The 22896-nt window shown below is 39.4% G+C and overlaps 1 protein-coding gene and 1 long non-coding RNA gene across 2 annotated transcripts; one reads left to right on the top strand and one right to left on the bottom strand.

Moving 5' to 3' along the window:
• The first annotated feature begins 90 nt into the window (after window positions 1-90).
• On the top strand, window positions 91-19926 carry gpat3 (glycerol-3-phosphate acyltransferase 3). The gene is given in 12 exon segments (XM_036140659.1): window positions 91-221; window positions 1667-1846; window positions 1968-2034; window positions 8498-8786; window positions 9563-9637; window positions 10615-10704; window positions 11275-11368; window positions 11436-11551; window positions 19364-19419; window positions 19517-19561; window positions 19564-19601; window positions 19730-19926. Coding segments are annotated over 11 exon segments (1173 nt in total). The 5' UTR covers window positions 91-221; window positions 1667-1702; the 3' UTR covers window positions 19889-19926.
• Window positions 3866-6273, bottom strand: LOC118563983. Its single transcript, XR_004931568.1, has 3 exons — window positions 5665-6273; window positions 5229-5315; window positions 3866-4199 (listed from the first exon to the last, which is right to left on the bottom strand). It is a non-coding gene; the product is annotated as an uncharacterized LOC118563983 (long non-coding RNA).
• Window positions 19927-22896: the final 2970 nt, after the last annotated feature.

The following is a 22896-nucleotide window of genomic DNA, read 5'->3' as shown; positions in this document are numbered from 1 at the left end:
GCCGAGTGACAAAGCAAAGCTCGCGCAGGTATGAATTATTTTTGAACGTTTTTCTCATAATTTTTAGTCCCTCCGTCCAGATGCTGACATGAGGCAGTGTGTGACGTCAGAAGGGGCGTGGCCTCAGCCAGCCGTCAGAAGGGCTTCTCTTTGTGGACCAGCAGCACACCCAGGAGCTCCGCTGGAGCAGCTGGACGCCGCGAAGGTCTCGTGTCTGTCAGGTATGTTCTAGTCCTTCCTGATGCCGGTTCTGTCAGTGTTAGCCAGATTTGGTTTGGGTATTTTAAACATAGCTCCGAGTAACGGTACCGCAGGAAGTCCTGTCCCTTTAACGGAAGGATTACTCTAAATTATGTCAGACTTTTATTTACCCAACTCCGTTGTTATGTAACTTATATTTTTTCCTAGGTAATATTAACTGTGTTACATTGGTTGCTGTTTTAAAATGCACACGAACCATTTGTCTGAAACTAGTCTGAACTTCAGATCTTAAGTCCGATTGCGAATTTAAGTTCTGGTCCTGGTCAGCTCGGATCACCCGGTCAACCCATGAACAGCTTCATTACAACTGCATGCTGCCATCAGAACCCTTGCTGTTGTTTGATGAAAAGCCTCAGATCAGCTTCAGATTACTTGGAGTTAAAAAAAAATCTAAAAATTAGTTTAAACCCCCAGAATAACATGTAACAACATTAATGCTGATTTACATGAAAACAAGGATTTCTTTGAAATCAAGCGGTCTCATCAAACCTGAGGTTAAATGAGCTAACCAGGATCAGTTACCTTTAAACATCTTTAAACAGGCGTTGGCTCTCGCAGAGCTTTCTGCTCCTGTTGTTTTAACTGGATAGAAGCAGATTTAAGTAATAACTAAAACCCTCTGTATACCACTACAAACAATTAAGGACACCTATCCTTCTTAGCAAAGGTTTATTAAATTGATTTTAGAAAAATGACACAATGTCTCTCTCTTAATGGTCTAGAATCAGATGTAACCTTCAGAATAGAGCTGGTCACAAGCAGCTTTGCTTTACTTTTTCTTACAGAGAAAATACTCCTGGATCAGTGCTTCGGTTATGTTTGTATGTCTCTGCTCTGTCCTCTAAAGCCCCCAGTGGGTCGTGGCAGATGGCCGTTCACACTGAGCCTGGTTCTGGTTCTGCTGGAGTTTTCCTCTAACTAATGTTCACCGTGGCTCCATGCTCATCCAGCTGGAGTGAATGCTGCTTGTCAAGACTCGATGCAATCTACTGGATTCCTTAGAAACTTTGAACCAATCTGTCTGTATGATTTGATTGAACTGACTTTGTAAGATGCCTTGAGGTGATGTGTTGTTAATTGGCACTAGGCAGTAATACAGAATTAAATTGATCCTGGTTCCAGTCAAAACATTTCGAAAACAACGGTTAGTGAAAACACGTCCTCTGATCTAACCTCTTATATCCTCTGGTGCCAACTGTAGATTTCTCAGCTCCTTGCACCAGATTATGTCTAAATCAGGTCATTCCTTCTCTGTGCTGAGCTTAGTTTTTAACCGTTTTTGTCAGTGAGTGATATTTTGACGTGCTGAAAAAAACCTTTTGGACTATTCTTCCTAGGGGATAAGACAGATGTTTAGTTCACAATGAATCCCAGCTTCTTTTACTGAGCAGGACCATGGTTAAAGGTTTGCAGATGATGAGGTGACCTGGGAGCCACAGCGATGGAGGACCTTTGGTGTGTGGCTGGGGCCATTTTCCAGCTGTGGATGGTTGTAGTGGTGTTCTTCATCATGCTTCCCGCCATGTTTGGCCTTTCTCTGGGGGTCACTGGAGTCTACATCCAGATTCTGGTTAAAATACTTGAGGTAATGTCTCAGTTCTATTTAAGGCAACAGTGTGTCTTCAGGGGAAAGTTGTGTGTGCGTAGACATCTGGTAAAGCAGTCTGTTGTTCAAAGTCATCTGAAAACGTGTTAATGTGTCACAGTGGGCCACAATACGCATCCAGAAGGGACGGCAGGAGCAGCCCAGCGTACCGGTCCCTCTGCATACAGGTTAGTCTACACAATAAACACCAGAGGAGTCATGCTGATCAGGCTAATGTAAAGCTACAAATACACTAAGATGACAGAAGCAGGAGGGGGTTTGATGCGGGCATTGAGATTATCTGCCCTGGTCCAAAAACATTCATGTTTGGTTGATCTGTGTCCCCCCGCTGTCCCATGCTGACTGTGGGAAAATGATACACATGCTGCTTGGATGAAAGAGCAAAACACCCAGTGCTAAAATTAAGAGTCACTAGGGCTGGACGAGATAGAAAAAAAGCATATAGATAAAATAAAAATCATATTGATCGATCCAAAAAAAGTAAAAAACAAAACAACTGGACTTGTTTTCCAAAGTTTGAAGACGTTTCGCTTCCTATCCAGGAAGCTTTCTCAATTCAAAAACTCTGGAGTAATGTGGAGTATCAAGCTTTATACTACTGCCCAACAAAAGCCTCGTAATGGCTTAGATAGAAAGCTTCCTGGATAGGAAGCAAAACGTCTTCAAACTTCGGAAAACTAGTCCAGTTGTTTTGTTTTTTACTTTTTCTGGAATGACCATGACCTGGATGACTGAGAATCTTCACCAGCATATTGATCGATATTGATAATTATCAAAAGAATTCAAAATATACATTTAAAGTGCAGCCCTGACCATTTTATGCAGTTGCTTAATGACCTATTTTTAAATAAATGGATTGAGACTCAACCCTTTATTCAAGCAACTTTTTACCAAAACTCTAAGTCTTAAAAAAGAAAAAATGGAACACATGCTCTTTGAACTCTCTGAAGGCTGGTGAAGGTTTCCTGGGTCTGTGTTTGTGATTGGTTGGGAGGATTAATAACTGTAGTATTAACCGACATGATAGGATAGAATTCACTGTTCTGTTATTCTTTTTTTTTCTATTTAACCACACAGCTATCGATCGATATATATCGTTATTTAATCAATGTTAGCCCTAAGAGTCACCTCACTTTAGAGACAGAAAGCTAGGTTTTTAGGAAAATAGGGAAATAGGCAGAACAATTGAAAAAATATCTACAAAATAATGAAACATAAGCAAAGACATGAAGACAATTAGAAAATACATCGACTATGATTAAAACGAAAAACATTTTACAAGATAGAAAAAACCTTGATTAAGTTGATGCAATAAAAAAACAACATAATTCCATAAACTATAACCTGCAGGAATAACCTTGATATTAAAAAATATATATACCATGCTTTATAGTTCACATACAAATCAAATTGTTATAAAATAATTTTGAAAATACAACAATGCTGCATTGTTGAGTAATAATAATATAAGACTGAACTTAATAAAGACAGAAACTTAAAATTCCCATGTTTTCAGAGTGTTTGAAGACCTCTGTTCCATGCTTCACTGTGTTGATGAACATCAGTCAGCTTCAGGCCTGCTTTGTGATGCATGCTGGGATCTCTCTGTTCTGTGTTCAAAGGTTTCCTAATACAGTGGGACTTTTAAAATCTGGTTGCAACATGTGGAGAAGTTATGCCACGCTACTGTTCCGCTAACATGAAGCGGCCTTTGGCAGTTGTTTGGCTTTCGGTACACGATGTTCTGCTGTGAGATGGATTTGTTTCTGCAGTGCAGAGAGATCACATGACGCCGTACGTGAGGATCGGGACTGCCCATTGGTCAGCTGCGCTATCTCATGTTGGGCTGTTGTTCAGTGTGAGAAAACTCATGGCTCGTCTCAGGATGATGATGCAACAGCAGATTGTGTAACGTTGGCCAAACAGCAGGATGGGATCTAGCTGAGTTTAAACGGACACACCAAGACACACAGAAACACACTGAAACCCTGCTTCTGAGTAACGTAATGTGAAAAATGTAGTGCCGCTTACTTCAGAACTTTAGCAAAGAAGTTTTAGGACACAAAAAAAAATAAATAAACAGAAGTATGAAAAAGAAATGAGTCCTCAGGAGTCGTGTTGTGCAACAAAAGGTTTAGTTTGGCTACCAATAACTATTAATAAGTAGAACAGGCAATCATTAACAAATATGTATAATAAAAATGACCAAACAATAGCTAAACAGCTCTTAGTCTGGGTCACTGTTTTATGAATTCCTGCCTGGTGAGGTCTGGTATTCTAGAACAATCCTGAAGGAGTGATTTCGGACACTAGTGTTCTCAAACAGCAAGCCCTGCAGACATATATAGAATAAACACAACTTCCTTTTAAAATACACACATTTACTTACAAAATATTTCAACTTCAAGTTAAAATACTTTGGTCAACAAAATCTTTAACTAAACTACTAAGTAAAATGAAAACAATAAGCAAAACTAACAACCGGTTTCGGCCCGCCGAACAATTTTTTTATTTATTTATTTTTTTGCAGTGTCCTGTCTGGCAATGTGGCAATAAGAATTGTTGTCTTAATGTCAAAAAGAGCTCATCAGATTTGACTTTCACAAGTGGGGCAGTCAGCTTTCGCCATACTGCTCCGCTTGATTTATGAATGTGAATAGTTTTATTATGATTCATGAGGGGAATATCTCAAATGATATGGACACTACAATGGGAAAGTAGGGGAGGAAAGGAAGAACAAGAAGGAAAAAAGAAAAGGTGTACAATACTTCGTTTAGTTGAAAATCTGCAGTTCCTATATTTTCCACGAGGGGCGCTGTGTTTTAATCAGCAGATGGAAGCACTGAGCTTCAGATGTTGAAAATTGACTTTAAATAATTTCTTAATTTTTATCTGTTTGATGTATTTTGTCATGCAGGACAGTGTTTTTAAGTTCCAAAAAATGTGAATAAATGTTTTTCAACATTGTACAATCACTGTGATCAGTTCTTATGCATAATGCACAAGTAAGTGTTTAACTGAGTAAAAGTATTGTTGAAATTGCACATACTTTTCTTAAAAACGCTGAGGTTATTCATAATATAGTGTAAAAGTGAAATTTATTTAATATAAAAATCAACAACAAGTCCACTTTTATTAGTTCTATTTAATCTTGCAATGAGTTTACTCGTGTGGCCCTCTTGAGATCAAATTAAGTTGTATGCGCCCCCTAACCCAAAATGAGTTTTGACACCCCTGATGTAAGGAAAAATGCTCAACAAGGTGTCCATTATCAGAAATTAATGGACGAAACGGAGGCGTGGGGTGGATAGTAGAACAGTCAGGAGTGAAAAGGGTGAAGACAACAGGGCTGAGCACCCACCCCTGCACGATTCCAGTGTTGAGGGTCAGTGGGTCAGATGTGTGTTTCCCTATCCTCAGCACCTGGGGTCTGTTGGTAAGGAAGTCACTGAAAGAGAATGGATGTGATTGGTGCGTGCATGAGTATGTGTGAGAATGTGAATGTGTGCAAAAGTTATAGAGAAAAGAAAACAAAAATACATTAAGAAATAGAAACATAATGATAGTCACAGAAACAAATAACTAATTAAGTAAACTAACAAACTCTTGAAAAGTAAGCAATTAAATGAATAAATGTATGACACCACCATGCTTTAAATGTTTAGTATTACCATATTATCACAATCATTATTTTTCAGGGCTATTTACTTATTTATTCAATATAATTTTTACACTCGCTTCACCATTTCTGTCCCTACATACTCATATACATATCTGCATCCATACATACACATTACCTTTATTTTCATATGTAATTAGGTGTGTCTTCAGCTAGTGGCAGATCACATCACCAGCGATGCTAGAGGTGGGACACATCGTGTGCCCTCCCGGAGCAGAGATGCTGCCTCGAGAGGACACACCTACTTACCCCCTCTTTCCTTCTCTTTTCCCCTTTCCTACAGAGACGCATTAAAAACAAAATTGGTGTATAGAGAGGCGGTTGATATAGATAGTACCATTGAATTTTATATTTGTAGAGTGACTGTAATAACACTACCCAGACTCTGGAGCTTGATCATGTTCATTCCTAAAGTGCACTTGGGTGCAAGACCAGGTGACATGGACCACAGAATCACTGGAGTACAGCTGAGAGAACTGAGCTCCCTCTGGAAAAAATAGGTGCTCCAGAAGGCTAAGCAGGTCATGACTCATCCTGCCCATGTTCTTAGTTAGGAACGTGGTCGTGTATTGTGACCTTTGTATCTACTTCTTTTTCCTGGTACCCAAATGCAAGATTATGTCATTGACAGTGTTTCAGAATTCTTGATTGTTGTCTTCTTGTCTTGTTAATGCGACTGGTAGGCTAAAACTGAATTTCCCTATGGGGATAAATAAAGTTGTCTGAATTGGATTGAACATATAAATCTATGCAGCTTTGAGTGCAGTGAGAACAAATTGCATTTGTGAATCCCATTTTAGATAATCTATCACCAGTATAGTGTGTTCTGTGGAGGGTCTTGTATTGAACTAGTTGAAGATTAGCATTTTTGGTCATGTAATCAATATTTTTTACAGATTTGGGTCCAAAAGTCAGCATCGAGAGGAAATGAAAGATATCTTTCCCATTTAGTTATTGGTAATGGTATTGATTGGCTTGAGTGTATATTAACTATCCGGTAAGCTTTGGAAAGTATTTTCTTAGGGGAATTAATATTCACTATTTCTATTGCCAAAGGGGGCTATAATGGGTAAAACTTGGGACATGCATGCTCCACTGTTTAAGTGGTGAATCAGCCAAACAGCTCTCTCTGTTTCCACCATCTTCACTGTTGAAGACGCTTTTAGCCTCACTAAAAGTCCTCCTCACTATTCGTAACATTTTGTCACTTTAAAAACTCTTAAGGCATAAGATGCTTTGTGAATAAATTTTATGTTACTGAGGTAAAATTCCAAGAAAAATCTTGGAATTCAGGTATTTCTAAGATTTTTCCTAAATTGACTTCACTAAGAGCTCCTTCCATTCTTTGCGAATATGGGCCCTGATCCTACAATCGCCCCTGTTGTTCCTTATCCTTGTTTTGATGGCTTTGTACATGAGTATGTATTTATGTTGGACCAGGAAGGGCTATCGTAAAACTGTTAACACAAAGTGGAAGCATTAAATTGCATAATACACCACTGTACCCGACACGCTTAAAGCTGGGATGCAGCTGCTCGGCCATGGAAAGCCGGTTCATGAGCTTTTTATGTGCTGGTGAGCTGATATAATCTATTTATCCTTGTTTTTACCCACTTGTTTATTGCTGATGTGCAGATTGGATAAGGATTTTGCGTACTGTTACATTCCTGGTAGATGTTTAGCTTGTCAGCTGGGTTCAAATTGAGACGTGGTTTGTAGAGAATATCCTGTTACAGGCGTCTCCTTCTCATACCTCAGAACATCTCCACAGCTCCAGGTCTTTGGTTGGGTTCTGATCACCTGTTGTCAGGATCAATGCTAATCCAAGGAAGGAAAGTCAACCTAAGGCTGAGTTTTGCTTTGGACAAGTCAAAGTATCAACAATGACCCCTATCCACCTCTAACAGCTCCACACAGTTACATGATCATCAGAACTGCACCACATGCTGATGAAACATGGTCTGTGGGTGTGCAGTACCGAAGGATTTCATTGGGTGGAAGGCCCCCAGGTTGGAGCTGTGTGGTTCTGCTTGCAAACTTTGGGTCTGTCTATCCTTTTCATTTGGATATTTCTCAGCAGAATTAGACTCAGCTGTGATTTTGGCATTAAACAAGAGGTAAGCAACCTCATGATCCTCAGAATTCCATTAACATTATCACACGCATTGTTCAGTTCTCGTCTATTTTCCCCTCATTTCATCTTAGTTTTCCCAGCACACAATCAGCAATCTGAGGCTAAACTGGTTACAAAGCAGCTTCACCAGCTCATAGATCTCATTATGAGATCTTCTGTAAAGCAACACAAGTTAACCGGACTAACTGGAAAAAACTGAAGCACTTTTCTACCCTCATGTTTAACCATTTCATACCCATGAACCCAACTATTGCCCATCACTTTATTGGAGACAATCCTAAATACTTTAGTTTCTGAAGATATTATTTTACATCCTATTGTCAGCTGACTCATGGCAATATATGAGACTATGATCACTGATCAAACCAAAATAACTCTAGCAAAAATACAGTTGCTGGATGATTGATGATCTGATTTAAAAAAATATGTATACTTTATTATTATTATTACTTTAAACAGTTTTTAATGAAATCTATGTTAATGTATAGATTTAAACTCAGTATTTCTTTACGTTTGCTGTTAGTTGACTGAATTCTGCAGTGCTGTGTTTCTCCCTGGGTTTTCCTCTCATCCTGACTTGCCAGTCATCTTGTGAGGTTCTATTTTATGTTCCATTTATAGAATACACCCGCGACAAATGATAGCGACGAGTCAGTTTTACACGCCACGTGACTCTGAACCTGTTGTAATAACAAAAATTACATCAAGCATAAAAAACAATAAATGAAAGCTCAAATACCAGCTCATATGTTCCTGTTGGGAGATGAGCACCAGCTTTGCTGTAGAACTACCTCTGGGTTTGGTGATTGTCTTGCAGGGATCATAGAACGAGCCCGGGGCTCCATGGAGGAGCAAATGGGCCAGCTCCGGTGCCCTCGGCCCCCAGCAGCAGGGGAGTTCTGTTTAAGTGACGCTATGTACTTCTGCAAGAAAGGTCTGGAGAGCATTGTGGATGACCAGGTGACGCAGCGATTTTCCTCGGAGGAGTTGGCCTCTTGGAACCTCCTGACCCGCACCAACCAGAACTTCTACTACATCAGCCTCCGCCTCACCATCATCTGGGGGCTCGGAGTCTTTGTCCGATACTGCATCCTCTTCCCCCTCAGGTCAGTCTGAATGTCAGATCAAATGAAAATCTGAAACACACCAAGCAGTGCTGGAGTTCCTCTGACAGACCTGTAGGGATTTTTCAGTTGTTAATCAGAAATGCAAAGCAATCTTCCACACAAAGTGTAGTTTGTAAGAAATGATGTAGGTTTCTATTTAAAATCAATCTATAAGTGTCATTCTAGGGTTCAAGGAGGACCCGAGCGCAGTGTGTGGCACAGGCAAAAGTTTAATGAATAAAGAAAATTTAACATATTCTCACACAAGGAGATCAGGTACGAAGCAGCGGAAGTGGAATGGGCACGGTGAGAGGAATGGAGAAACGGGGAGCATGAAGTCAAATGGAAGAAACCAGTGAGGAACAGAAAGAAGAAGAAAGACTACAGTATACTGAGGCAGGCTGAAGAAAAGTGAGTCAGAAACAGGTGAATGATTTCAGGAGGATACGAGTAACAGCTGAGGGCGGCCAGTTAAAACAGATGAGCTGAGGGGAGGAGTGCCAAGAAGAAACGCATGGAAGGAGTCTAATAAAAAAGTTACAGAATGAACTAAGAACACAATCCACAAGCATATGAGCTCAAATAGCGGCAACCAAAAAAAATAATCAGGAAACGAGAAACAGAAAACCCAAAAATTCAAACACCTAAGAAAATTAAGCATAAGGAAATAACTGAAGAAAGTACAACCGAGGAAATATAACAGCAATGAAATAATCCAAAATACATACAACCCCCAGGAGATCGTGACAGTTAGAGGTCTTTGTGTGTTTCTGCAGGATTACTCTGGCCATTATTGGTCTCTCGTGGCTTGTGATTGGAACAACTCTGGTTGGATTTCTGCCTGAGAGCAGGTAAAATAAGAAATACAGTGCTTTGTAAAATTATAAAACAATCCAATGTCTTTTATTTTCATTTTTTATTTGAATTCTTTTATTTGCAATTTACCAACAGAGAGCAGTGTACATATGTGATGTGAAAGTTTTAAATAAAATTCAGAAAAAAGTGACGTGCACTTGAATTCAGTCCCATTGAGTCAGTATTCCAGAGAGCCACTATGTTTGGGGTCATTGTCCTTCTGCCATGTGTTTAGCTTAATTTATCTCCCATCACCTGAGACCAGCTTCCCTTTCCCTGCTGAAAGAAGCAGACTCAAAGCATGATGCTATCACCTCCATGTTTCACTGTGGGTATGTTGTGTTCAGGTTCATGTGCGGTATTTGAGTTTAGCATGTTGACTAAACAGCTTAACTAACTTATTTCACTAGAGCACTGTGGTCATTCTATTTGGTGTATTTGTTGGTCTTCATGAGACCCTTTGCTCATTGATGTTCTCTACAACGTAAGCCGGATTTATAATAAGATCCCAATTGGCTGCACATTTTATTTAGCAGTATGATAGTGAAGGGAGCTGAAAATAACAGCAGGAAGTACTGGTAGGATTTTTATATGTCATGTCGGCTCTGTGTTGGTTTATCACATGCAATCTATGATACAGTGTGGTTTGTAGCTGTAACTCAATGTAAGAGAAAACTTAAGGGTTGAACATTTTTGCAGTGATTCAAATAGGATTGTCCTGTTTTTCAGATGAGTTCTGAATGTTTCCTTATTTGGGGGAGTGGTAGCCTAGTGATTAGAGAACAGATTTGACTCCCGCAGACTGCCTCTCTCTGGGTCCCTGAGCAAGACCCTTAACCTCCCTGAGCGCCACACGGTGGCAGCCCACTGCTCCCTAGGGACAGGTTAAATGCAGAAGAAGAATTTCATTGGAATGTGTGTTACAATGATGAAGATTATTATTGTAATGTGTTTTTATGTGTGTGCAAATCAGTGCAAAGAAGTGGCTGAGTGAGCTGGTCCACCTAACCTGCTACAGGATCTGTGCCAGAGGACTTTCTGCTACCATCCACTACCACAACAAGTCAGTTAATTTGATGATCCAGTCACGCTACAACCTGAAACACTTTGTTCTACTTTTTATTAGTATAAGTTATTTGTTCAGAAAATTAATAGTTCAAAGAATAAAGTCTAAACTAGAGTTTTCAAGGGGAAAAATAAATGATCTTCAAGATGTTTAGTTTTTCCCCCCAAATTAACTAATTGTATAAAAATGTTATACCGAAAAACTATTATTTTGCTCTTATCCGATTGAAGAAAGAAAAACTTGACGGCAGTATGTATAGACTCATTGTGTTCTTGTGTCTTTAGGACATTAACTCCTGTTGATCTGATGTTTTTTTCAGACCATCCACATTCATCCTGCTCTCCATTTGTCTAGTTTGTTATTAGACAAATGTTAGTTTTGTGACGGTTGGTTTGTACAAACCAACCGTCACAATGTTTTTAACTAACAGGTCTTGGCAAAAAAACAAAAAAAAAATTGTCTGACTGTTGTGGTCAATGTTAGGCTATTTGTATTCTGCTGTTCATTGACCTAACCTGAATAAATGTTGGTAGATGTGCATTCACCTCCTTGCTGATGTTTCTGCAGAGAGAACAGACCTCAGAAAGGAGGAATCTGTGTTGCAAATCACACCACACCAATTGATGTGGTGATTCTGGCCAATGACGGTTGTTATGCCATGGTGAGTCTCATATCCACAGAAAACCAGTGGGTCTGTGACATCCTTTCTAATCAGACCTTGTCCACAGGTGGGGCAGATTCATGGAGGTCTGATGGGTGTCCTTCAGAGGTCCATGGTGAGGTCCTGCCCCCATGTGTGGTTTGAGAGGTCAGAGATGAAAGACCGGCACACTGTGACCAGCAGGTGAGGATGAGAGTTACATCACTGTCCACAATAACTTTTTTGACTGCCAATTTGAAGAAGTCCTCAAAAAAACTCCCCACTCGGAGTTTTGAATTCATTAGCAACAGGAAATGTAAGCATTTATTTCAGCTAGTAATTCAATTCAGTTTTATTTATATCACGCCAATTCACAACACATGCCATTGCAAGGCACTTTACAAAGTCAAATTCAATCAAACGCCAGACCAGGTGTAACCACCATGAAGAGAAAAAAAGGCAGAGAGAACATAGTTAAAAGTTTAAATGACAACAAACAATGCAAAAGTGGGGAACAGTGTGAGAATTCAGTACACTGCAAAAACAGAACTAAAATTAAGTAATATTTTCTTAAAATGAGTGTATCTGTCCTTAATTTGAGCAGTTAAATAAGATGATCTGCCAATGGAATAAGATTTTTGCACTTAAAATAGGAACAACTCATCTTCATCATCTTATTTCAAGTGCAGGATGTCTAATTATCTTATTTTAGGGGTCAAAATACTCATTCCATTAGCAGATAATTGTATATACATGCTCAAATCTTGGACAAAAACACAAATTTTAAGAACATTTTACTTATTTTTAGATCTGTTTTTGCTGTGAGAAGAGTAGACCTTGATGACCTCCAGCAGCCTAAGCCTGTAGCAGCATAGCTACAGAGATAGCTCAGGATAACCTAAGCTACTCTAACTTTAAGCTTTGTCAAAAAGGAAAGTTTTAAGCCTAGTCTTAAAAGTAGACAGGGTGTCTGCCTCACGGACCAAAACTGGGAGTTGGTTCCACAGGAGAGGAGCTTGATAGCTAAAGGATCTGCCTCCCATTCTACTTTTAGAGACTCTAGGAACCACCAATAGACCTGCAGTCTGAGAGCGAAGTGCTCTGTTAGGAACATACGGGGTAATCAGAGCTCTGATATATGATGGAGCTTGATTATTAAGGGCTTTATATGTGAGAAGGATAATTTTAAATTCTATTCTTTATTTAACAAGGACCCAATGAAGGAAAGCTAAAATGGGAGACATATGATCTTTTCTTAATTTTCATCGGAACTCTTGCCGCAGAATTTATGATCAGCTGAAGGCTTTGAACTGCATTTTGTGGACTTCCTGATAGTGAAGAATTACAATAGTTTGACTAGAATGGACTAGTTTTTCAGCATCACTCCTGGACAGAATATTTATAATTTTAATATTTGGAGGTGAAAAAAGGAAAACCTGGAAACCTGTATAATATGGATTTAAATGACATGTCCTGGTCAAATAAAACACCAAGTTTTTTTTTTATTTTTTATTTATTTATTTTTTTTTTACTTTTTTTAGTTTTTAAGGACTCTGTTCCAAAGATTACAACTTTTGTCTTCTTAATTGGTATCATATATTAATTATGTTATTAAACCAATCTCTTCAAAAAAACATACATAACAAGTGACATACAATTACCAAAACCTCTTAGATCAGTGACATATTGTTTTTTTTATCTTAGAGGTTACCAACCAAGTCATGAAGTTGCAACTTTATTTATAAATCACTTTAAAAATAACAAAAAATACTATTAAAGTGCTGTACTTGGCATCAAAGAAGCCAAACTAAGAAGTAGCAAAACCCTGAAATAAACCTGTCAGGACTTGTGGTAATGAAGGACCCAAGTGGAGAGAGTGGCTGTGACAAAAATAGAGTGTTTAACAATGAAGACTTACAGGTTCGTCTCTTACAGGTACAACAGGCCAAGAAGCACAGGAAATTAAATGGATCTGTTCCAGATCAATTTGTAGAACTCATAGCAGAGCAACGGAAGAATCCAGTGATGACGAAAGAGGACCAGTAAGCTTAAATAGGGAGGAACAACACTTCGGTTGAACGCATTCAGTTCACACAGGAGATCACATACAAGTCGTATATATTTGGAAATGTGAACGGACACGCAAAAAAATCTGATTTCACAAAAAAATCGGAATTAAGCATTAAGACCTGTAGTGTGAACGTAGCCTTAGAGAAAAGAGAAAAGAACAGGAGGAGCTGACCAGAGGAATCATGAACTAACATCGTGTAAAAACACAACACAAAGAAATCTTAGAAAAGAAAAAAAAAACTCTTAAAAAAAAGACTTCAAGGCCAGGGAGTAAAGCTGTGGGTTTAAGTAAGATATAAAAAAGGAAGGGAGGAAGCCTGTCTGATGTGTGTTGGTGAATCATTCCAGAGTCTTAGAGCAGAAACTGAAAACTCTGTCATCTCTGAGTTTTAATTTAGCCTTTGGAATGATTAAAAGTCTCTGGTCAGCCAAAATAAGACAGTGAGATAGTTAATCTGGATGCAGCAATTCTGTCAAATAAAATGAGACAGCATAATTAAAAGACTCAAGAACAAACAAAAGGATTTTAAAATCTGTATGAAATCTAATTGGAAGCCAATGAAGCCAAATTGAATTGAAATTTTGTGCTCTCCTTTTCCTGTACCTGTCAAATAAATAAATAAATAAAACACTCCTGGCCCATGTAGACTGCCAGTGTCTCTATGTAGTATCCCTGAAACAGCCAGACACCCTTCAGACAGAACAATGACCCCAAGCCTAACTAAAACTCCATCAAAGCTTAGTTTTAGATAGAAGATACCCTGGAAGACACTAGCACAGTCCTTATACTCACCAGAATTAATCTCTGTTCAACATTTTTGGGAGGATTTGAAAAGTTAAGTATTCTCTGGTTTGTGTGTTGCAAGTGTTAATAAACCGGAGGTCTTTAACCAAGGGGACTGAGCTAAGATTCCTCAGAAATGCAGCTAGCCTGGTGTGTTGCTCTGAATCCGATTAGCAGCAGGTCATAACAGCAAAAGGGGGCTCTATCAGTACTAAAGATGCAGGTCATTAAGGGGTTGAATGGTTCTGACAGCAATAGTCATTACAAGTGGCATTTGGTTTTTATTTTGAAGAAATCATTTGTAATGCTATTTGTGTTGAGCTATTTGAGTAGTTTGTGCTTAAAAGGAACAATAAGTAATAATGACGCCTAGTGGTTAAAATTGGAACAACACATGCACAATGCCTTTCACAGAGACCTCCCTTTTACTCAACGGTTGTTGGACTGAGTTTTTACTTCCACAGGATAGCTATATGATGTATTCCATTCTATTTCTGGTCTGCTTCTCTTACTGGCTTCCATGTTTGCAGGCTGCTGCTCTTTTGCCAAGATAAAATACCAAATGCCGCGCTCTGTTTTGGGAATCCTGGGAACTTTCATATGATTGGCTCAGAAACCAGGAAGTAAACACGAGCTACACTCTGAACCGTAGTAGTTCTGGGGTCCGTTCTTCGTACGTTGCTTAAAACATCCAAGATCAAATGAGACATCCAAGATGATTTCATCCGGCTAATCCTGATCCGGCTAATTGGGTTCTTCCAACACACCTGTTGTTTATGATTAGTATGGCTGGATTGAGTTATCTGAGACAACTGCGTGTTCATGCGTTTGTTTAAAAGGGGAAATGTATCGATAGTAGAAACATTGATCAGCAACGCTGCTATTGGCTGTTCAGCAAAGAACGCCCACAGTTTTTCTCCCAAGCAGAACACGAGCTTTTAATGGAAGGTTATGCTGAATTTGAGTCAATAATTAAAACGAACACCTCAAAGTCTGCTAAAGCCAGGAGAGAGGGCTGCAAAAAGCAGCAGACAAATTAATGCGTAAATACTGTCCATGGTAGATGTTTCTATCACTTTCTACAGTATGAATTTTTGCATTTTAATAATTTTATATTATTTGTTCTTTTATATCAGAGCCTCCACGGGACCCACTAGAACATGGGGACAAGTAAAAGTGAAATACAAGAATATTCTACAAAATGGTAGCCTTTAATTATTATACTTTATTTTAAAAAGGCACTTGTTATGTCAAGAGATCCAAATTTCAGTGTCATTCCTTAGAGACGGGAAGTAAAGGACGCATGCAAACTGGGAATTTTAACAAAAAAAAATCTTTATCCATAAAAAATTAAAATCTTCCTTTTCCAAGTCATACACAGTTTACACGGTAAAACTGTATTGCTCCGTGGCTAGATAATCCATCCGTAGTTTTTTCTAATACAATATACGGCTCGACAGGATGCAAGCCTTTCAAAGTAAAACTAAACTTCACAATAAAATGGCCTGAACAAATCTTCACACTTGAATATGATAAAAATAAAAAGCAAACTATCATACAAATAACTTAAATATTTTAGATTTATGACTCCAATATCACTTTTTCCTCTTTAAAAGCCACTGTTAAATGATGTGTTTGTCTGTTTATAACAGCCACCAAGAAAAATCTCTCTACAATTACACTGTCGCGCTGCGCTAAAGGATCCTGTCTGTTGCGCAATACGCGATTAATTCGAAAAACTCTGCAAATTATTCTTGCACCTTCCGCAACAGTTTGCTGTCGTAAAAATGGACATGGCTACGGCAGACTTCCCTATCTCCTCCGCTTATACAGCCGTGATCTAATCTTGTTTACATGAAATAAGCCTGCTCTCGAGCAGGCTTAAGCTGGCGCACATGTTGCTATGACAACAAGTACAGGATGTCTTTCGAAGAACCAAACGATCCAAGATCATGCCAAATCGTCAACAATGAAATCCTGCTAACTGAGTTAGCGACGTACGAAGAACGGACCCCTGGACTTTACCTCTAGGCTGGAAGGAACAAAACTTGATGAAGACATTGTTGATGGAGAGGACCGATTGTTTATAGGGAACGTTACTTCCATCCTGGCTGAGAAATGAGAATGAGGTTGATTTTACAGTAAATATCTTACTTATAGCTCCTTTAAACAGCTGTTTATTTGTGTAATTTGTACTGCTTCTCATCCTCCACAACTTATCTTCAATAAAAACTCTTAAAACGTGGCCTCCGTGTGAGGTTGAAATCGGGTTCAAATCCACAAATCTTAACATATTGTATGATCGTATCGATCGGAAATCGTAACAGACTTTCTTATATTGGGAAATATTGTATTGTCATCCAAACAAATCGATAAAACATTGTATCTGGTGATTTAATACCTGTATTAATTTGCCAGTAAACCTAATATTCAGGAGGGGCTGTTTCTACCATTTTCAATAGAACTGGCTCTAATGACAGCTGGAGGCAGGGGTATCATAACCAACAGCCAATTAAAATGTTGTTAGCATATTGCTCAAAACTCCAGAGAAAACTTTCTCCTGCTTAACCTGAGACAAAAACAATTAAACGCTGATGTCCAAAATAACTCTTAAGAAGTTTCGTTAGAACATGGAAGTCATCGTCTCACAGTTTGGTTTGAAATCTCTTATCCCAGTAGTAAAAACCTAAGTCCCCTCAGAGCTGGATCCCACTAGCTGGATATGAATCTAAAGGTTTCTGTTAACAAGCACTGATGGCTGATATAAAATGGCAAGGAGGCGGTGCTTATAAGTCCAGCCTGAAAACATGTGTGCGACTCCTTTAGTATCCCTGCTTAGGAATGCTGGCCAGGAAACAATGCACACGAACACAACCTGGTGATTAAAATAACATTTATAGGATCAAGAGTTAATTTGAAGACAACACAAACTGCAGGAACTGCATCTTATCCAGCTGACAGCCAAGATTCCCAGTTTAGCTTAGGCCATCCCTCTCGATGACTCATTCTAAGTCTTGCTTTTAACAAAGCTCAGTGTTCACGTCACACGGTCTTGGTCACACTCATGCTTTGTGACCACAATACAGAAAGGAACCAGTACACATTTCATGCAGACTTCCCCACCGAGTCACAGTTAAAGATGACTCAGGAATCCTGAATAAGGCTCGCAAAACCTATTCTAGAATCAGAGGTTGAGGAACCCCGTGTGAAGCTGCACTAAGGAGATCTGTTTTCTTTTAAAGGTTCCATATCATGCTTTTTTAAGCCTTCCAAAGTCAACTACAGGCATATACAAGTACCTCTAAAAGAAATCAGAATATTGCGCCAAAGTGCAATATTTTTGCCATTTTTTTTTTGTCATTTCAGAAAGTGAAACAGTTATTTTATAGAGATTCATTACACATAGAGCAAAAATATTTCAAGTTTTTATTTCTTGTAATTGTTATGATTATGGCTTACAGGTAAAGAAAACCCAAACCTCAGTGTCTCAGATAATTAGAGAATCACATTACAGTGCACCGTGGCTTAAAGGCCATCAGCCTGTGATTCTGCATAGGTGTTCTGGAAGCCCAGATTGCTTTTATAGCTGCCTCCAGGTCATCTGCCTTGTTGGGTGTGGTGTCTCTTATCCTCCTCTTGACAACAGCCCAGGGATTTTCTATGGGGTTCAGGTCAGAGGAGTTTGCTGACCAATCCAGAACAGGAACACCATGGTTATTGAAGCAGCTTTGGATCCCTTTGGCAGTGTGGGCCGGTGCCAAGTCCTGCTGGAAAATAAAATCGTCAGCATCTGTTTCTGCAGAGGGAAGCATGACATGCTCTAGAAGTGCTCTAGAAGTTCCTGCTAGATGGCTGCATTGACTGTGAACTTCAGAAAACCGAGTTGACCAGAACCAGTACATAACATGGAGCCCCTAACCATCACTGACTGTGAAAACATCACTCTAAACTCTTGACTTCCAAATGAAATGCAGAATTTACTTTCATCTGAAAACAGTACCCTGGACCATTGAAAACTGTGTTCAGGACATCTGTCCAGTTCCTTTTCTCCTTAGCCTAAGTAAGACACTCATAGCCCATGTGTAGCATTTGCCTGTGTATAGTAGCTCTTGAGAACCTGACATCAGCCTCAGTCCACTTCTTATGAAGCTCCTCCCAAATTCTTGAATAGATTTCACTTGACAATCCAATCAAGGCTGCAGTTTCCCTGTTGCTGGTGCACCTTTTCCTACCACAGATGTTTCTTTCACTTAATTTTCTATTAATATGCTTGGACCAGAACTCTGTGAACAACCAGCTTCTACAGCATAGACCTTTATTGGCTTCGCCTCCTTGTGAAGGGTGTCGATGACTGTTTTCTGGACATCTGTCCAGTCTTATGATGTTGCCTACTGGCCCAGAGAGCGAGAGACTGTTTAGAGGCTCAGCCGCTCGGGGAAACCTTTGCAGGTGAAAGACTTGAAATATATCACTGTGTGTAATGATTCCATATAATATATAAGTTTCACTTCATAAGATGACTGGCAAAATTTAATGCACTTTTACGCAGCAATATTCAAATTTTTTTAGATGTAGCTGTGTATAATGTAAAGTGGCACTACGGGGTTATTCCATTTGTTATGAAATATTAGTTGTTCTCTGTTGCTATTTTTGCCAACCAGAAAGAAAGGTGCTTACCCTCACTGCTTCGCTGCCACTCCCCACATGGGGTCGCCTGGTATCAAAAAAAAAAAAAAAAAGCAGCTGCTGTAGCTTTGGAGATTAGGTGCTAAAAGAGACACTTTTCTCAACTTCGAGCAGAAATGATCACGCTCTGCCTCACATTACCCCTTTTGGGAATGTTGTTTACTGGATAGGGGCGGCGTGGTCAAGGTAAGTTCTTCCTGGAAGGGGCGGGTAATGACTGTAGACCGGTAATGAACCACTCATTTTCCAGGAAAAGGAAGGGGCTGCTGTTGAGAGAAAATAATTCACAATGATTTCTCAGAAATACATTAATCAAGCAAAATACCACTTTGGGCATGTTTTTGAAGAAGAAATAGCATCCTAACAAAGTTAAAAGCTGATAAAAGTTGATTTAAGACCCTTTAACTAAACTGAAAGCAAGTTAAAGGGCTTGTTTTATTCTTGCGAGGACTCATGTTTTACGTTCCTCTCTGCAGGCTCAGAGATCATGTCGCTGCAAAGACGAAACTTCCCATCCTCATATTTCCTGAAGGTCTGTGTCTTCTGTCACATTTTGCATGAGGATTATCAGGATGATATTTATGGTTTGGTGCCTTGTGACTGTGGCTTTGTTTTTGTTTTTGCAACAGGAACATGTGTGAACAACACCTCTGTCATGATGTTCAAAAAGGGAAGCTCGAAATTGGAGGAACAATTTATCCAGTTGCTATTAAGGTAGAAGCAATGGCGTTTTGAGTCCATGCTTACTTGTGTGGTTCTCACCAGATCTTCCAGTTCAGTTCCAACACCAGCAGGTTTTCTCTGGGCTTTCAGACCGTTTCTGTTCTCTATCTCTGTTCCAGTATGACCCTCGGTTTGGAGATGCTTTCTGGAACAGCAGCAAATACAACATGGTTAGTTACCTACTGCGCATGATGACCAGCTGGGCCATAGTTGTCAATGTCTGGTATCTCCCTCCCATGACCATACAGGTAAACCTCAAACTCCCCACTTTTACATAGATCAGATTAGCTTCAAGGAGAGCCACTGAGACCAAGGTCCCAGCTTACACTGCTCTAGATAGTTTTCTGAAGAACCAAAACAACTGGCTCTACACTGTCTGTGCGCTTCCACTCCTGTAATACCTGTATACCTTAACAGCATCAGCAGGGTAGTGATAGAATCAACCTAAACTAGATCAAAATTTAAAAGGGGAAGGCTTAAACAGTCCTAGACTGAAGGTTCTCATCACAAAATAATTGTAGCTGGCATTTCCTTTGACCCTGTTTCCTTTCAGCCACTAGCTTCTTTAGCTTGTACGCTAAGTTTAATGTAACAGAGTAAGGACAAAGCCAGCCACATGTGGAATAACCCTTAAAATGCTCTACAGTTGTGGTTTTAGAATAGGCATGTCCATAAATTTATGTGATAATTTTAATGATCTGCAGATATCTTGACCATATGCACAGCCTTCTTCAAAATCTCTGCTTTGAAAAATGTTTGGAGCACTGTATGATAACTACACCTTATTTGCATTAATTAAGCTTGAAAACAATAAGGATGACTCCTACTTAATAAACTACAATTGAACACATTCTTTAATGCCCGATTCCTAAAAACTAATTACATAACCTTACCAAAATCAATCAGATTGTTTTTATAATTTGAAGGATCTCATTCTTGTGACACAAAATGTTTTTGCACAAACCTTAATTGCACAAAGGAACCAACCTTACCTGCTGCAGGTTGGATGTTTTCTCAGCCTCGTTTGCATTAAATTATATGCAGAATTTCAGCAGCTTGTACTGTTTAGAGGGAATTTGCAATGTTTTATTCAATCATATACCTGTTACGCTGCGTTCAGACCAAACGCCTTTTTGAGCATCAGGCATCGGATTTACATGCAAAGTCTATGGTGAACGGCAACTTGGGGGGCTTGTGAGAGGTACTGCAGGGCGTCATACGCTACCCGTTTTGAAGCTTTTGATGTACATTAAGCGCCTCTAGAGCGGCCCAACTTACACCGAACTAGACGGAGCATTCTGGTGTGTTCTTGTTCCGACTGAGAACCTATAGGCTCAGAATCACCAGCTGCTGTTTGAGTACTCCAGTTGCACCACTGAATGCCATGGCCTGAATAAACACCAAACAGGAGCTCATCAGCTGCAAAATGCAAAAAAAAGACCCCCTCCTCACAATGACAATGTCTTTCAGATCCTGGTTATAAATAACATAAAGAGGATCTGGGACAAGAGGCCAGTCCCAGGGGAGTCCAACCCACACCAGAAGAGGGAGATGGATGGATGGATGGATGGATGGATGGATGGATGGATGGGATGGATGGATGGATGGATGGATGGATGGATGGATGATGGATGGATGGATGGATGGACGGATGGATGGATGGACGGACGGACGGTGTCATGGTATCATCGGTGGGATGGGGGAACCCAAGGTTCCTAAAACTTTGGTTCTGTTGTTGGTGAGAAATAAAAAATAGAATAAAAGTGTTGAGCAGCTGAATCTTTTCCTCAGCTGAACTGAAGCTCCACCGTATGAACCAGTCATAGATTACATGCTACTGAACCTTATTTATTAACTTTTTTAAACGATTGTAAACATTAAAAATCATTTCACTGCAAGCATTTCTTTTAAATAAAGGACACCAGGCTGGTAGGATGGTAATGCTTTTATTGTTTTTATTTCCTCAGCTAAACTATAACATGTTGGTGTATTTTTCATTTTTACCTAAAGGTGGCAGTCTTATCTTTGAAAAAATTCCCAACCCCAGACATTTTTACCAACTTCACCCCTTTATTGTTTTTGGATCTGTTTGTCAGGAGTTTATCATGAAGTTCTTTATTAAACATTTCCAATATTAAAGGACATTTCTGGTGTTTAGCTCACCTTTTGATTCCCTTTGCCTTGTCACATGCTGCCTCCTTGAAGATGAAGCATTATTCTTCACCAAATTGCTTTTGAATTATTGAGCAAAGTTGCTTGCAGACTCATCCCAGCAGAGGAAACCTTACCCATGGTCTCAGGATGCCTCATGGTCAGCATATCACAGACCGCATGGCAACCTCCACCTTTTCCGCTCTGGGCCGTTCTATGTTCAGTTGTGCCTCTTAAAAATGCGGGAGAAAAAAATGGTCAATGTTTCTAGATGTAAAGGTAATTTAAAATTGCTAGCTTTAGGATGCATAATTTCTGCAATATATGCATAACATTTCCAGAAAGAAAGAAACTAATGGTGTATAGAATATTTTACTATAGATAAATGAGGTATCTTTTTGTCAATAGGTTGCAAATTACTTGCTTTTTCATAATTTTGATGCCATTTGCTATAAAAAATCAAATGTCCAATTGTCCAGTTTTTTTTTTTTTTGTTTTTTTTTTGATAACCCCTGTTGACACCAGACAGGCATCTGAAGGAATCCGCCTCACTGTGTGGTAAAAACACTCGCACCTGCCTGCTACCATTCTCCAGCAAGTCCTGTGCTGGTGGCGACACGACTGCTTTGGTGAATCTTCTGCAGGAGGCGGTCCTGACACTTACTGGACTTTCTTGGTTTTTTTTTTCAATCCAAGTTAAACTTTTTTCATTATTATTTTGGGTATGGTATTTCCAGCAGCAACATCCTAGCCTGTGATGCGAAGCGATGGCAGCATATTGCCTCAGAGGTTACCGTAGTAGACAAAGGAAAAAAGATTTTAAACAACTATTCCTTCCATCGTTGAAGTGATGCTAGCAGGTGATTTTGTGACAAGGCTGAAGCAGCGTTCTAGTTAGATTTTTGTGATCAAGTTAAATTTCTATAACTTTTATCGACTTTGGAATGAACAGCTTCTGTGGAACCAACTCCCAGTTTTGGTCCGTGAGGCAGACACCCTGTCTACATTTAAGACTAATCTTAAAACTTTTCTTTTTGACAAAGCTTATAGCTAGAGTGGCTCATGTTACCCTGAGCTATCTCTATAGTTGTGCTGCTATAGGCTTAGGCTACTGGAGGACATTAGGGCCTATTTT

Source organism: Fundulus heteroclitus, chromosome 8, assembly GCF_011125445.2.
Source record: "Fundulus heteroclitus isolate FHET01 chromosome 8, MU-UCD_Fhet_4.1, whole genome shotgun sequence".
In the NCBI taxonomy this organism is placed as follows: Eukaryota; Metazoa; Chordata; class Actinopteri; order Cyprinodontiformes; family Fundulidae; genus Fundulus; species Fundulus heteroclitus.
This window is presented reverse-complemented; position numbering and strand designations above follow the sequence as displayed.